This window comes from Danio rerio, chromosome 17, assembly GCF_049306965.1.
Source record: "Danio rerio strain Tuebingen ecotype United States chromosome 17, GRCz12tu, whole genome shotgun sequence".
Classification (NCBI taxonomy): Eukaryota; Metazoa; Chordata; class Actinopteri; order Cypriniformes; family Danionidae; genus Danio; species Danio rerio.
The window spans coordinates 28,366,056-28,384,107 of NC_133192.1; the positions used below are offsets into that span (position 1 = coordinate 28,366,056).

At 35.2% G+C, this 18,052-nt stretch overlaps 1 protein-coding gene across 3 annotated transcripts in view; it reads right to left on the minus strand.

Moving 5' to 3' along the window:
• Nucleotides 1–18,052, minus strand: part of rcan3 (regulator of calcineurin 3) — a 45,367-nt gene that overhangs the window by 11,779 nt on the left and 15,536 nt on the right. For all 3 annotated transcript variants that reach the window (NM_001005392.1, XM_073926979.1, XM_005158490.5), the window contains 1 exon segment: nt 887–1,060. In NM_001005392.1, coding sequence (NP_001005392.1) covers nt 887–1,060 — 174 coding nt within the window.

Sequence of the window (18,052 nt, forward strand, 5' to 3'; positions counted from 1 at the left end):
TGAAGCAATGAACTAAACCTAAAGTGAATGAACTTTTTTTGTCTTTTGTTGAATTGGCTAGTAAAAGTAATTGCATTATGTTCACTTTTTTATTGTTTCCTTGTGTTTTGCCTTTGTGTTTTTGGATATTACATTGCAAAATTCTTAAATAAAAACAACATACAAAAATAAATCTAGTTGTATTTAACAGAAAACAAATACTCCAAAAGAGATAAACCTCCAAACAAGGAAGAAAATATATAAACAAGCCCAGAAGCAACCTATACCTGTGCTGTAGGCTTTGCTGGATTGAAAAATGACATGTCAGCTTAACAAATGCCGTTCTTTTTAACTTGTCTAGAAACATGTCTGTGTCAAGAGATTTTATTTTTATTGAACCCTTGTTTGACATGAATATGTGAATATAGACCAAAGAGTTAAGGAAGGTAAAATTTAGAGGGTAAGATTAGGTGAAAATAAATAACTTTAAGACTTACACTTAACATGTTAGCAAAAATATTACTGATCAGTGAAGGATCATATGACACTGAAGACTGGATGCTAAAAGATTATCTGGCTGCTTAGAACCAACAAAAATAATCTCTGTTTTAAAATAAGAAAGGTTTTTTTTTTATTGTAATATTTTAAGCATTCGGACCAAACTTTTAACTATTTTTTGACTTTGGAAATCTACCTTGAGTTTGGTACACATAACTTAAATATAGTACACAAGTCACATGGATTAATGACTGTTGTTGGTTGTCTTGTGTTGCTTGGTTCATTTTTTTGAGCTTAAGGACCCTTAGAATCACTATGATTCAGAATATCAGTACACAGATTTAGAACAACGTGAAGGTGAACTTCCACTTCTGAATAAACAATCCAAAGCAAGCATTGGCACACTGACCTGTGCAAAGTAGAGTTTTAGTTTAGTGCCGTTAAAATCCGATTCATGGAGCTCGATGCGAGCGCGTGCAGCTGCCTCTGGAGTGCTGAAGCTGATCCGAACTCTTCTGAAGCTCTTGAACATCTGGAAGGACGTCTGATCATCATAGATCCTAAACAGAGCCTCAAACCGCTCCTAAAGAGAACAAACCACAGTTCATTACTACAATAATAAGGTTTGCATAAAATAACTTGATGCCTATTCTAAATCCAGTGTTATCAAACCCTTTATAAAGTCAAATTTGAGCACATTTTAAGCACATTTCAGGAGCATTTTCAAACTTTGAGCACTTTATATTTGTGGCAAATTACATACATATACATATTTCATCACATTACATCATAACATATGCTGTTTGTTTTATTATAATATAGTAAAGTATTTGGGTGAGGCAGTGGCGCAGTAGTGCTGTCGGCTGTCGCCTCACAGCAAGAAGGTCACTAGTTTGAACCTCGGCTCAATTGGCGTTTCTGTGTGGAGTTTACATGTTCTCCCTGCCATCGCGTGGGTTTTCTCCATGTGCTCCGGTTTCCCCCACAGTCCAAAGACATGCGGTACAGGTGAATTGGTTAAGCTAAATTGTCTTTAGTGTATGAGTGTGTGTGTGAATGTGTGTGTGGATGTTTCCCAGAGATGGGTTGTGGCTGGAAGGGCATCTGCTGCGTAAAAACCTGCTGGATAAGTTGGCGGTTCATTCCGCTGTGGCGACCCCGGATTAATAAAGGGACTTAGCCGACAAGAAATTGAATGAATGAGTATAGTATTCTAAGGGGAAAAAGGGTTGCATGTTTGGCAATTGAACTACTCTCATTTGCTCTCTTTATTAAGATTTTTATTAAAAAGTGTTTAAATAATTATCATTACCAATTTAGTAAGATAAATTATTATGAAAGCAACACAATTCAAACACCACCAAAACCTTGAAAACTTTAGATAAAAATTAAAGCAATTTTAAGGATTTCCGTACCTACGAACCTTGCAATCCTTACAAATCCTTACAATTCATAATTCTGAGCATGTTTTAAGCATTGTGTTATGTTATATGATTTTAGGCAGAAGTGTTGAGGTGACCGTCAGTGTGCTGATGGAGAAAGTAAAGAGAAAAAAGCGACAGAACAAGCAAAACAAAAGGCTCCTTCAAAGATACTAAAGTAGGTTTTAGATTTAATCAACATGATGCTCCATCTGCCTTGACGATGTAGGATTAATCGAATTAAAAGGAACTTTCATCCAAAAATCATTTACTTACACGATTTAAATGTTTATGAACACAAAACAATATATTCTGATGAATGTTGAGGGAAAAAGCAGCCGTTGACATTCATAGTATGAAACAAAAGAAATCTATGGAAGTCAAACATTCTTATAAATATCTTCCTTTGTGTTCAACAGAAAGGTGTGTGTATTTTGTGTGTGTTTATCCTTTTAAAGGTCATTGAAGATATAAAGGCTATACTTTCTAATATCAATTCAACTATTGGCCTGAAGAGGAATATTCAACATTCAAACTGATGATTTAAAACAAACAAAACAACTCATATGAAGGTCAGCATTAGGTGCAGAAGTTCAAGAATATCAAACTAGCAAGAGTGCAACTTTCCTGAAAATCTGCATGTGAGCAGGATCACAAATGTGATCTCGCTTGTTGAAATGTTGCATACAATTTATATGACTGAGCGAGTTGCATTTGAGACACAATATTATCTATGTTTTACAATCGAACATTTGTGCATCTTAGATCAACACTACAGTGTTTTGTTCCAGAATGAATCTGACTGTTTTTGAACAAATTAATTGAGAAAACATTCAGCATATCAATTATAAAGTCTCTTGTTTTGTTTATTAATGAATCAGCCATTCTAAACGAATCATTTGAACGATTGATTCCATGATTCATTCATTAAAGGGATAGTTTACCCATAAATGACAATTTATTCACCGGTTACTTGCTCTCAAGGGGTTCCATAGCTTTATGGGTTTCTCTATTCTGTTGAACACACTCACAATATATATATATATTGAAGAATGTTTCATAGTAAGAAAAACAAATAGTTTGGAAGTCAATGGTTATCAGAAGTCAATGGTTATCTGATTTTTCCCTAAAAACTTCTTTTGTGTTTATGTTTATGTTAAAATAACACCCAAACAGGTTTGTGACAAATGAAGGATGAGTAAATAATAACAGAGTTTTGAGTGAACGATTCCTATCACATATCCTAAGACAAGAACTTGATGCCACCTATTACTGGTTTCAATGGGTTTATTTATTTATCCACGGCAGGTACAAAAACACTCAGCAAAATATTCTTTAATAACAGCTATCAAAATAAATCCAAAAAATTATTATGTATATTTTTTTGTTTCATTTATAATATGGGTAGCACTTTACAATAAGGTTCATTAGTTAATGCATTTATTAACATGAACTAATCATGAACAACACTTGTACAGCATTTATTATTCATAATTGAACATTTACTATTGCATTATAAACATCCAAGCCCATGCTTGTTAACATTAGTTAATGCTCCATGAGTTAACATTAATTAACAATGAACAACTGTATTTTTTATCAACTAACGTTTATTAACATGAATAAATACTGTAGTAAATGTACAGTTCATTGTTTGTTCATGTTAGTAAATGCATTAATTAACATTAACTAATGAACCTTATTGTAAAGTGTGACCATAATGTTTGTGTTCTCTTCCATTGACTTTTTGTTACATATGACTGCATCTGTTCCCACACACAAACAGGCTTTGTTTTGAAGTCAAACTCGGTGTAACAGGAGGATGTGTCAATTACTAATTCATGTGTGGCATGAGCGTTTCCTGCGGGTGGTGTTGACTTACACACTACCCGGGTGGAGGAGTGGACATCCGCCTTATGACATGCCAGCTCTGTGTCTCTCTGTGTGTGTAAATGAGAGCATGTGTGTCATGTAAAATATACTGCATGTTTGCCCAGCTAAACTTACAGGCTGATTAGTGCTGGTTCTGCCACGCTGTCCATCCACAAAATTGGCATAATATGTGGTGAAACTTGTTGACCATACAGGTAGTTTTTTCTAGTGAAAGTGGCAAAGAAGCCAGAATACACTATAAAAAAATTTGAGTACCACACAATTCCTTCATATTGTCCAAACACAAATCGACTAAATTAATTAGATTGAACATAAATAAGTGGATTGAACATAAAACAATTAAGTTGTGTCCAAAAAAACCTTCAGAATTGTGTTGTTTCAGCTCATTATAATTAAGTAGCTTAAACAAGCAGCAAATAAACATTTATGGACAAATTTCAGAATACTTGGAGTAACTTTTTGAAAATTGATATGAAATTGCACTGAAAAGAATCAATGAGAGAATTGACACTTCTGAAAAAACTATCTCCTCTCATACATCAAAAATCTCCTTTTATGAAGAACACTCAAAATTATATCATAAAATACATACATATATATATATATGTCTTGCTTGTTCAAACTACTTAAAAAGAGCTAAAAACAAAACAATCCTTGAGATTTTTCTTGGGACAACCTAATTGTGTTATGTTCAGTCCACTTAAATTTACTAGGTTAACTAAATCGATTTGTGTTGGGACAACATGAATGAATTGTCTGCATTGTTTACAGTGAATGAAACACCATAAACATTAATAAAACATGTAAGATATGTAAAATATAGAATACGCAAAACATATAGAGTTCTCGCTGAAATTATTATAACATGATGATAACATGCGTCTAAATTGCAAATAATAAAAAAGATAATATACAGAAAGGTATATAAGGTCCCGATGATGGATGTGAACAGCTTTCAAATTTTGGCTAATACAGATTTTAATGGTATAGCTAATATTAAAATGATAAACAAATAATACTTTTACTAAAGATGTTAAAAATAAAACACTAAACACTCATTTATAACACTGTAAGAAAGGTTTGTCTTGCCATTAAAAAGTATAAAAGTATAATACAGATGTATGCAGTACACCTCTCACAAACCTCTCTTGTAAATTAAAATTTTCAATAGGATGCTTTACAATATAATATTTTTGCATATATATATATATATATATATATATATATATATATATATATATATATATATATATATATATATATATATATATATATATATATATATATACATACACACACATATACACACACACACACAAAAACACATGTATACATACATATGTATACATACATACATACATACATACATACATACATACAGTTGAATTATTAGCCCCTCAAATTTTTTAAAATTTTTTTTTAGATTTGCCAAATTATGTTTAACAGAGCAAGGAAATGTTGACAGTATGTCTGATTTTTTTTTTCTGGATAAAGTCTTATTTGTTTTATTTTGGCTAGAATAAAAGCAGTTTTTAATTTTGCTTGTTATTTTACAAAATTCATAATTCGGGCCTTTTCTTTATAAATAAACAAATGTATTATTGATTGTTTTGTCTCATTGATAGTTTGTGAATCAAATGACTTGTGTGACTCTGTGACACGGAGGCTGGTTAATATAAACCTAATCATTGTTACCTTTACATTTGCATGACGGGTTGCTTTATACAACTGAGAATGTAGTCCTAGTTGGCATGCAGCGGTTGGAAGTTACAGTATGTCTGTATTTAACAGCGTGTCAGAATAATCAATTACAGAAAATGGGAAATGCTATTACTTCAATCATTTTAATAAAAATATTTAATAATGAATCAAATAATTATAGTAATTTTCTTTGTTAAATAGAAATTGGGGAAAAAAATAAACAGGGGGCTAATAATTCTGACCAACTATATAATAGATTAGGCACTACTGAAGCCAGATCTGGATCAAACATTAGCAGTATTTTGCATGAATTTAAATGTATTATCTTTATATTTCTAAAGATGTTTGGTGAAAAAAAAATATTTTAATAAAAATATCCGTTTAATAAATCTGTTTCGTTTAAATACACCAAAATATATTACCTAAACCCACTGAGAAATTAATAAAAAAAAAAGTTTCAAAAGGGGTGTACTCAACTGTGTGAAATGTCATTCAGTGTAACAAATATTTATATACCAAATCATCTTGTTAGGTATATTTAGAACAAAAACAAAATTTGATAAAATATCACGAATGTAGCCCAAAATGCTAATTTGATTATAATTTTAAAACTTTACACCATTATCAATCAAACCCCTGTTTATTATTTATCAGCAATATGTTTTTATAATTCTAATTTCATATTAATTCAAATCACATTACAATTTTGCAAGATATCATATACATTTCCATAAGCACAGGTCAGAGTATGTTGTTTATTTTTTAAACAAATGTATCTGAAACGCTGAATGACAGTGGAACATAATATTATAATATATTTACACATGTTCTGTGAAAAGTACACACTTTACATCTATTGTAGGAGCTATAATAAACTATTACTGAACTAAATATAGTTAGTAGTAATGAGGGCCAAAAGAAGAGCTGGGCTTTGCCCTTAGTGTGTTGCTGGCGGATGAACACACGCTACAAAGACTTCAAAGATCACATCAGGATCCGGTAAACAAAAGCTCATTATTTACCCTGATACCAGCAATTCACAGGCCTCTTTTCAAAGGAGCATCGCAGATAAGTGATTAGGACACCAGTGTGATGTAAGGACAATGTAACACCATTATGCAACAGCACAGGTGCAAGTTTGTGTGTGTGTTTGTGTGTGTGTGTATGTAGGATCAATTCACACCTCCACCAATCACATGTATCACACACCTTTTACCTGCCTGGAAAGCATAAACAGGTGGCGACACATGAGATTACTGTAGTCAACAAATTAAACATTTACAACTACTGATGGCAAAACTGCAGAAACTATACAAATAGCTAGAAAATTAAGAAATCACTTTGAGGATTACTATCTATGTGCTTGAATAAAACATTAATATTTGTTTTATTGCATAAGCCTATTAGATTATATTTAAAATACAACACAGTCATTTAGGTTTTTTTTCCGAAAAATGACAACTAATAGCAAATGTTTTAATTTGCTGTGATTGAAAATCAGGTTTATTCTACTAAATATTGAGATCTTCCCTCTGAAGTTGGTAATTCAAAATTAATAGAAATTATCAGTAATTTACTAACTGAAACAACATTTATTTAAAAAGAATTCATTTTACTCATACACATAAATCCAAAGAGGTTAAGAAACTGTTCTTTCATTTATTTTTCCATAGCTACAGCATTACTAAACAATTAAATTAAAGAGAAATACTAAAAAGCAGTCTATTACACATTTTCTTCAGCTGATACCATATATGGACATTAAGAAATTATTTTTATGCGTCTATTTCTTTAATGCGGCAAGTAAAAAACGACAAGGAACATTACATTAATTTACAGTAAGCTGAATTCATTTCTTTTGGAATGTTTTGGAAAAGTTTCTGTTCCTGTGTGGAAAACAGGACTGCTGAGGTCAAACATTAAAATCCTTTAGTCATGCGTTAGTGCACAACTGGCCATGAGTGTAAAAACGCATTTCAGAATGCACATGACTATGAGTTAAAAGTGACTTAGTAAGACATTCCCAAAACACAAAGAGTTAGAAAGGAGTCACAGAGGTAAAGATTCACAGAGAGAGGTTTACAGAGGTGAATAAAAAAAGACTCTGCAAGCCTCTTAGAAGCAAAGAGTGCCAGAGAAACTCACTGAGAGGCATGACTGAGAGAATCCCTTCAGAGTCAGTGAGAGGAAGGCAGAATCACGATGTAAAGATAAAAAAGTAGGATTTGTTTGGTGTATGGGTCTAAAATCCAGTTAGTTGCTCATAGAATAAAATAAACTGAAATTAAATGTAAAATTAAGTTAAAAAAAAAACAAATTTTTTTAATTAAAATGTGAGAAATACATTTGTTTTTTTAGTTCTTGTTTGGACCTTCATAGTTTATTTTATTGTCCTGAATGAAATTTAATTGGATTAGAGAAATATCTATTAGCAAACGTAAAATTTTTATTTTATTTGTCACACTGACACAGTTTAATATGCTGTGAAATGCTTACAACTGCCCGTGAGCTTAAAACAACTAAAATAATACCAATAAGAATATAAATTATGGAGTATAATAAGAAGTAAAAACACAGACAACTTTAGATAAAGAAATGGAAGTTATAGAAAATAAGACCAAATATAAAATATTTAAAACTTTAGATATGAAGAATACAGCAATAGAAAATAGAACAAAATATTAAACATATTAAAAAATCTTAGCTTTACAAACAAATGTATACGTACAAGTACCTAAATAAACAAAATAAAGTGCCTGGTGCTGTTTGTTTTAGTATAATCATTACATAAATAAATGATGTAAAAATAGCTAACAAAATAGTATTTCTCTAGAGAAATAGTAAGTATTATTAACATTGCCTTACTCAATATCATTCAGCTCTAAATGCATCTGATGTGCAAGTTGTCACATGAAGAATTTGTGTTAATAATTCTTGAAAGAGTTTAATCACTGGATGCTTTTTAGCACTTTTGTTTTAGCACTGCATATTATTAATATAGCTCATTTATGCATTATGTTTTATATTTGATGGTCCATTTGAGTATTAGTAGACTGTCTGCTTAATATCTGTTGATACTGCTCCTTCAACAGACATTTAAATGACTATAAAAAACTTTGCAAGTAGGGATGCATGATATATCGGCAGCCATATTGATATCAGCCAAAAAATGCTATTTTTATTGTTATCCTTAACGGTCCGATATTAAAATTAGGCCGATATCTTTAAGCTGATACATTACGTAATTGTCCAGAACTGCCTGCCTTGCAAACACAAGAGAATCTTGCTGGAGTGCAGTAATAAACGTGTCAAATGACTAACAATTGAACATTACTGTAAAACTTTTTACTCGAGAACATTTGAGCTGGTTTCAGTTCTAAGTACTTTCATTTTCGTTTTCATTTTATTTAACTTTTTTTTTTTTTTTTACTTGTTTGTTAATTAAATCCAGTTTTGTGATTTAACCTTTTATTTTAGAGCAACAGTCAAGTTTCTTTGGTAATTTGCTATGAAGAAAAGGAAATCATTTATTCTTGGCATGCTGATTTATGTGAAATCATGAATATAGGTCTATATTCACTTAGCAATTTTGAAATTATTGCTTTTTTTGTTTTGAGTAGGCTTTTCTAAGATTAATTCAAACTTTTATGAAGTTTTTACTGTTTTTCACTGTACAAATATATTACATTTTTCAATATTTATATTTATCGGCCTATGTATTGGTTTTCGGCCTCCAAATCTAAAGATTTATCGGTTATCGTTATTGGCTAAAAAATCCTATCGGTGCATCCCTATTTGCAAGTGCATGTCAACTTACACTAACCCTAACCCCAACCTAACAGTCTACTTCTAAATCTAATAAGAATTAGTTGGCAGGTAGATGCAATGTAACTTAAATTCAACAAACGGACCATCAAAATAAAGTGTGACCTTATGTATTTATATTTTAAAACATCCTTTTTTTAGCACTTTAACACGATTCTAAATTTCCCATGTGTCAGTATTTACTTTTTTGATTTAAGTTCGACCTGAGATCTATCTAACTGTCTGTCTATATCAGTGTGCTTATCTACTAGTGACTTTTAAAACTTCTAGTGACAGAAAGTGACTTAAGGACAAGCTCCATAGAAGTACTTGTTACCCGAAAGCCAGTATAAAGCGAATATGTCCCAAAAATCTGGGGCATATGGTGCACTGGGACGCTGGCATCATTTTGGGCTGAGAATAGTAGCATAAATAATTAAGACGATTAATCCGTTAAACGAGTGGGAGATGTTTTTAATTACCCTGCTGATGCTACAAAACCCTGTGACGAGACGCCAATCAAAGAGCCCTTGGGTGATGCAGGATTCAAAGAAACCCTAATTACAGCTATATTCAAATGCAAGCAAATATGCATTCACTAAATATGACAAGTGCATCAATTTTATTACATGCCCCCAAAACAACCACAATCTGGGTTTCCCATAATTAATTTTGCTCATTGTTTGGCCTGCCAGTGAACTTTTGCAGCCTAAAATCAAGTCTTTGTCCAAAATGGAGTCAGGAACCAAACCCAAGAAAACAACGTCTAAATGTTATCGTAATGTCACACATGAGTCATTGAGCTGAGCTTTCGTTCTGTGTGTGAGGTGCCAACTTGCAAGAAGCAAAAGAGTTTTGCACAAAAGAAGCTGATCCCTGACCTTCTGTGAAAGGAAATCTGTGTAAGTGGCAGAAGCGATTCATCACATGTGCTGTAAATGCAGACGGCGCTGTGTTTTCCCCCCTCACCCTTATCAGGGCAGAGTCAAACAGCAACAACAAATGCTGTCACCCTGATTGGCTCTGGTGAAATTGCAGCCATCGCTCAGCTCTGTTTTGGTTTTTGTACTAGAATCAATGGTAGGGCACAAATCCAATTGACGGGCCTGGTGAAAAAGCCGCCGGGGATTTTCCAGAGCTCAGAGATGGGCGGTGATATTCTTCCCAAAATTACATGCCTTTACGAATATTTCAGAGATTTGGGAGAAAGCGAGTTGACTGAAAAAGAGGGATTACTCGCTGTGTTCAATGTAGTTATTCAAGATGGAATTTACTACGAAAATACCCTCTCATAGAATGACATTGGGTGATAATCACTTCATATGAGTAAAAGACAAACTTCTAATTTGTAAAAATTAATATTATATCATAAGAAAAAGCATTTCAATTCTGAAAACACAGGTATACTGTATGGTGTTTGTGTAAAGCGTGTGTATCTTTGTGTGGGTGTCATCTTCAGTGTCCTAATATGATATTGTTTTATAATCTATTATTTTATGTAAGACCTGTTTCACAGCACATCAAGTGGTGTCATTAAGAGTGTTTTTTTTCCACCGCCCATGTTACCAAACAAGAATGTTCACATCAGATGCATGAGCAGTGTGTCACTGCAGGATATAAACATGCATTTCATATATATTATATCAAAAAATATATAAATGTGCATATTTTATGATTATAATACATCAGCAGGGGCAGCACGATGGCGCAGTGGGTTGCACGATCGCCTTACAGCAAGAAGGTCACTGGTTTGAGCCCTGGCTGAGCCAGTTGGCATTTCTGTGAGGAGTTTGCATGTTCTCCCCGTGTTGGCGTGGGTTTCCTCCGGGTACTCCGGTTTCCCCCACAGTCCAAAGACATGCGCTATAGGTGAATGGAATAAACTAAAATTGGCCGTAGTGTATGTGTGTGAATGCAAAAGTGTATGGGTGTTTCCCAGTGTTGGGTTGTTGCTGGAAGGGCATCCGCTGTGTAAAACATGCTGGACGAGATGGTGGTTTATTACGCTGTGGCGACCCCAGATTAATAATAAAGGGACTAAGCCGAAAAGTAATGAATGAATTTCATTGTACAGGCCCAAAATACAAAGGAAGTGTTTTTGGTTTCAAACATTTTTAAAAATATCTTCTATTGGATTTCAAATGTTGTCATATGAGTTAAGGCAGGGGTGGCTCGGGAGCCACATGAATTACAGGGGGGTTTGGGGGGAATTGACCCACCCAATTAATGCTTAATCCCCCTGAAGGTGTCAGCCCTTTAATAATAAGAAATAGCTTTCTCTGATCTCTGATTTACATCTGAAATATTAATATTTAAAAATCTATATTATAAATATAGATTTGAACCCCCCTATAACTGTTCACACCATTGTAAATGCATAATCACGCCAGTCAATGCCATGAAAAATATCACTCAACAGTCTAAAACTGGCAGTTCTAGTGCACCTATGTATGCACCTCAAGTATTCACAAAACATGTTTGGTGTACAATAGGTGTTTATATCTGTATGTAGCCTAAAAAAAGTTTTTTTAGACACATAATTTGTATAGTTTGACCTACAGTAACCTCTAAAATATCCACTAAGTATTTCTCAAAACACTGAAAACATATTCATTTTATTAATGAATTAGATGTCATTTAAATACATTCATAAATTCACTGAAACATGTATTACCGAACTACTCTCAAAAATCCATTGTTCCTCAATGGATTGTCTTTGTGTAATTCACACACTGTTTAGGGGTCCAACTTAGGTGTAAAAATTACCAAAAATTACAGGCCAATGAACAATGAGTATAATGTGCATGCCGTGCTTCCTAATAGAGCAAAGTTGCCTAAATGTACGTAACTAATTCATGACGGACACAATCCCGTCCTACAATCATGTCTATATCGAGTCAGTGTTTGTGGATGGCTCATGCTCACACTGTGACAACGTTGCAGTTGCGATTCTGCTTTGCTGATAGAATCTCTTCAGTTGTTGGCTATGTAGACAGCTGATTTGGTTTGCACTCAGGAAGGGTGGAAATCACTCAGCTGGGTAAAGCACCAATGTCTTCCCACTGCTCTACTGTGTTTTGTTGCATCAAGCTCTTGGTTGGTGATGGTAGCTCCTGCAGAGCACCAGGTGTGTTCTGCTGCACTGGAGGGTGTGCTATCATCTTCCAGCTCAGAGAGATCTGGAGTTGGCTCACAGCCGCACTCTGCCTTAGTGCCTTTCTTCAACTAAAGTAATTATCCTGGACTTGGCTGGACAGTAGATCTCTCGTCCTGGATTCCCTTGCTGAACATGGTTGAGATGTGGGACACCAACAAATTTCACGTTCTGAACATTTGCATCTCCAAAGAGAGCCTCTTCAGCAACGATCTGAAGGATTTTGACCAAGCCCAAAAGTAGACTGCAACCTTGCCACTTGTCTGTTCACCATCAGTCTCAACATCAGCTCCACACAGGCCTGAATCTCTTTGATCTCTTTTGTCACACCATGGCATGCATTCAGAATAAGTACACTTTCCTCACAAACAGGATCCTAGAAGTCATGAGTCAAGAGTTTCCTTTTGAACCGGACATCACTCAGGGCCTGGGCTAATAGGCAATTTGTTCTGGCCCTCAAAATAGTGTGACAAAGACATCAAAAATAAATTTGGTTCAGTCGAAAAAACAAGGGCCGCTATAGTTCCGACATGCGCCTGTTCAATATAGCACGAGCTGCAGTTGAAGGCGGCTCAGATTTAGTCATCTGACATTAAGCGAGTGGCAAGAGCAGCCGAAAACATTTGAATACTTAATCGTAAAGGCTTCTCAACGCCACGTTTCTGTTCTACGGAACAAAACTGCTGCAACTAAACAAAGTTATGTCACCTTTGCGCTAGTTTAAAGTTCTGAGCTTATAAACCAAGTCTAACACTTTATTAACTACAGCAGAGGGCCATTCACATATCGCCTCTTTTCCATGCGCAAGTTTGCTATTTCCAATGTAAGAATATATGCGCTCATGCCTTCCAGACGCACCGAAAAAAAAATACCATAGCGGTGACAGTTGTGCATGACTTTCAGTGCAATGTAAACAAAAGATGTTTTATTACGAATTATTACAACATATTAAAATGATTATGTATGTATGAACGCAGATGATAACAATACATTTAAATACCTAACATAAAGCTTAAATTTACATTAGACATGATAACCGTGAAACCATGATTATTCTTCAGACTATATAATCGTACAACCAAAATTTATAAATGTTGCATCCATAATTGTCCAAAACATAACATATGAATGTTTCTGGATGTAACAGAAGCCTACTTAAGCAATCCACTGCTTTTGCTTTAAAATACAACATTTGAATGTTTGTAAAAATAAAAAAGCCTATTCTACAATGCACTGATATTATGTGGTTTTAAAATACAATATGTTAACTTTTTAATGTAGAAAAATACAACATGGGTGTCTTAAGGAGCAAAAATACAACATATGGGCTGTTGTGTCATCACTCATATTGCAAGTCATATCTCCCCAGCCCCTCATTTGGAATGCTTTTCATGAACCGGCTTACAGTCAAACAACGTCCTGTTAGCCTTTGACTTGCTTTATATGAATGGAAAATCACCTTCCTTTTGAATAGCCTAATTATAAGCAATTTTTTGGGTAAACTGCCCCTTTAAGACTTCTAAACCCTCATGACCTTGGTGCAAATTTCAGCTACACTATGCATCACCCTACTGAACTTCAACTCCCTGACCACAAAGTTATATAACTTGATGCAGTTGTCGCATTGGTGCATGTTTATTCCCACAAAGGGGCCGTCTCTGTCGTCTACAAGCGCTGAGGATTCAGGAAGTTTCTTTGATGTTCTAGGACAAGAGAATGTAGGCTGTGGTAACCCGACGCCGCAGGAAAACGGACACAAGTGGGTGGCCAGCAGCCTTTTGTCTAACGTCATCATTACCTACGAATGCCTTTAACCTTTCAGAGTGTCATCTGAGCACTACCTGTGCTCTTAGGTTACAGATGTATCTAACCTCCCTCCTCCATCCATCGTTCTGTTTCATCCATCTATCAGTCCATCTAAGATGAGTGAAGAGAGAAAGAATGGGTGAGAGAGGCACAGACTGCTAGCATGGCTGTTGCAGGGCTATATCTCTGGCTGCAGGCTTCAGCCTACCCACCTGCCAAAGCTCAGATCCTGTTACTCACCTGAGTAGAACCTGATCCATGTATGCTTCAGTTCTATGCTACCCTCAGTTTTACCTGTCACTCACTCTTTGAGCTAATGTGCTATTTGTTGTGACATTGTCTCTAGACCGATTAACAAGTCATTATTTCACTAGTTTGATAACATCAGCATTCGATTTGAGTTGGTTCTTGTATCCATAATCAGTCTATGCTTTGAAATGAATTCGTAATAAATATTGCAATAATGTGTTCTGCGTTTTTCTACCCACAAATCTCATAAATTGTATTATTTACACACATTTTTAGTTGTTGCACAAGACATTTTACAACCTGCATTAACCTTCTCATGTCATAAGATAAAATGGCAAAACTGTCAAACTCTTTGACAAAGTTTACAATATCAGTAACTGCATAAAGAAATCACCACAGTCTGTGAAAATGGTCCATTTGAAAAAAAATGGGAAGCTAAAGGTGCAGTATGTAAGTTTGACACCCAGTGGTTTAACTAGGTATTACATTCCTGGATCCAAACAAACACAAGCGCAGGTTGCCAGATTGACGACCAACAGGAGCAAGTCTGACGATCGAGTCTAAAGGCTGATTTAAATAGTTTTTTTTATATAAAAGCAAAGGCACACGATAGAAGGGATATTCTTCATATTAAAAGGAGTTTTTGTTCTAACCAACAACTAGAATTGATATAATAGAAACAACAGAAACTGACAATCATCTCAGGTAAACCTCATGTGCTTTACTCAGTGCTAAATGCTAATAATGTGAGTTTGACTGCCATTTTATATGACATTTATTGCCATACAACTAAAAGCAGCAGCAGATAGTTTGCCTTGTGGCCCGTTTTCACTAAGTGCTACGGTATGGTACAGTTCGGTACACTTTTATGGAAATTTCCACTGTCAAAAGGTACCTAAAAGCGAACCATACCGTACCACTCTTGAAAATAAAAAACATTTGAAATTAAACTTTAGAACTGTGACTCAAAACCAACAAATAGTGATTCAGCATCTACATTTAATAATGTTAAAGAGGTTTAATATGTATTAATTAGATTATAAACCTTACCATTTCGTTAGTAAGTGCATATTCTGTGCTTCTGAATGGCTGTATTTAAATTTCTGTCGTGTTTCGTCAGATGAAAATGGCGAAATTGCTTATGACTGCAAATCTCAGTATGTAGCGTGTTGTTAGGACACAGTGTTACAATGTAACCTGCTCACCTATTGTCTACACTCGTAATATTTCTATTATTTGCTAATTAATAACCTCATGTGGAGCTCTGAATCTGGGTATCATTTCGGAGTCTGCTACTGTCCACTGGGGGTCACATTTCGCGAACGCATACTTTGAGAGACTTTCTAAATGAATGAATGAAATACGCTGTTTTCCACCAAGGCAACCCGGGGTAATGAATGGATTCCAATGGGCACGGCTCTCTAGATCTGCTGTTTGGTATTAGACCAATTATTTCAGCTATAAAAATTATTTTTTTAATCAAAGCCAAAAAGGCTTATCATTTGAAAGACTGACCTTTCTTACCCATCATTCAGCTTTCCAGCAATGGGATTTGCCACACATTAATTGTACTAAAAGTCTCTCATGGGAGCCACTGAGGTTAAACACTTCGCTCAAGGGCATGTGAAGCAGGTCTCACTCGTAAATATCAGTTCCTTTGACTTTTCTTTTCAACCACCATCCACTGCATACAGATCAGCCAAAAACCCAGGAAAACAAATAAACTGCACTGAATATACTGCTGGGGCAACACAGTGGCTCAGTGGGTAGCACTGTCGCCTCGCAGCAAGATGGTCGCTGGTTCGAGTCTCAGCTAGGCTAGTTGGCATTTCTGTGTGGAGTTTGCATGTTCTCCCCATGTTTGCATGGGTTTCCTCTGGGTGCTCCGGTTTCCTCTAAAGACATGCACTATAGGCAAATTTATTAAACATAATTGGCTGTAGTTTATAAGGGTTTAAGGATGTTTTTTTCCAGTACTAGGTTGCAGCTGGAAGGGCATCCACTGTGTAAAACATGCTGTATAAGTGTAGTGGTTCATTCCGCTGTGGCGACCCCTGATGAATAAAGGGACTAAGCTGAAGGGAAAAAAAGGAATATACTGCCATACTAACTGACCCTAAAGATAAAGTCTGATGGACATTCATGAATGCTTATGGGAATCAATGTGAAGAGAAATACAAACACACACACACACACACACAAAACTCTGATTCATGTGTTTATCGCCTCAATAAACATGTCATCAATGTGTTAACTATTTAAGGCGGATGTGTGTGTGCTTCTGCGTGAATGTCAAGAGTCCTGCCCATAACCTTCAGACTGATTGTGCTGATCTCTGCATATTTTCCATAGCACATCATTTTCCACTGAACACACATGCACGATGTAGGCCACACCTGTTCCAGTGAGTGTGTTCAAATCCCAGTCTCCATTTAACACGTTTGACAAATGTTGATGATAGAATCTTTAACAAGCTCATGGGTTAGGTGCGAACCCATCAGGCTTTATATCTAACACATCCAAAGTAATTCAGACTCAAACTGGGTCAAACGCAGCATGCATGTGAAACCTCACCAGACACAGGAATTTCATATTCTGGAATTTCACATGACTGATTATGATCCACATTATCCATTTATGTATATCTACTGTATAGTGAATTTTAATCCCAGTGAGAAAAATCCAGGCAAAAAGTAAATGAATAAACCTTAAGCGGCGGATAAAAACGAAACATAAACCAAGCTGTTGTGCGGAGATCAGTGCAATCAGTGACCGTTGCCCACGTGCTGAATCTTATAATCTCCTGTGTCCTCAAACAGAGCCAAAAACCCAGATTAGAATCAACACACATGCACACAATGACATTTCAAGACAATCATTTCCTTCAGGAATCTTAAATTTTCTTTCTCTCTTGTCGTTGCTGGCTGAGGGCAGGACACTGCAGGCAAAGTGAAGTCACTGCAGTGTAGCTGCACAAAACACCTGTCTGTCTGACTGCCTGCCCCTCTATTTGCAGTTTATGGCACAGAAACACTGGCCAGACATGGAAAACACATAACTAGAGACTGACACTTGACACCACATTCTTATTGGCACTTTTTTAGCTTATTAGTAACAGCCATGTTTCCTTCACAAGCCGTTCAAGCAACTGTCACAATACACGGAACACCATGCACCTGTTTGCTTAATTTAAACCGTTTTATTGCTGGGAAGGTAGAGAGTGCACTACAAGATCATTTTAAAAATAAAATCTAAAGGATTCCTGAAATAAAACACATCCGCACATTTTTGATGTTGCTTGCACACTGCAGAAAATTGCGCTAGCTCATTCCAGGATGCATAATAGTGTGTGTGTGTGTGTGTGTGTGTGTGTGGTTACCATAAATTTAGTACATTTTTAATTGAGGAATTCTAGTTAATGCACAATTCCACTGGTATGACATTTTAAAAATTCCATTGCTAATTATAAAGCAAGCAAAGCTTAATCATCGACCATGTGATGGGTGGATGAGTGCAGTATACCTGACATACCTGCAACATTCTAAAA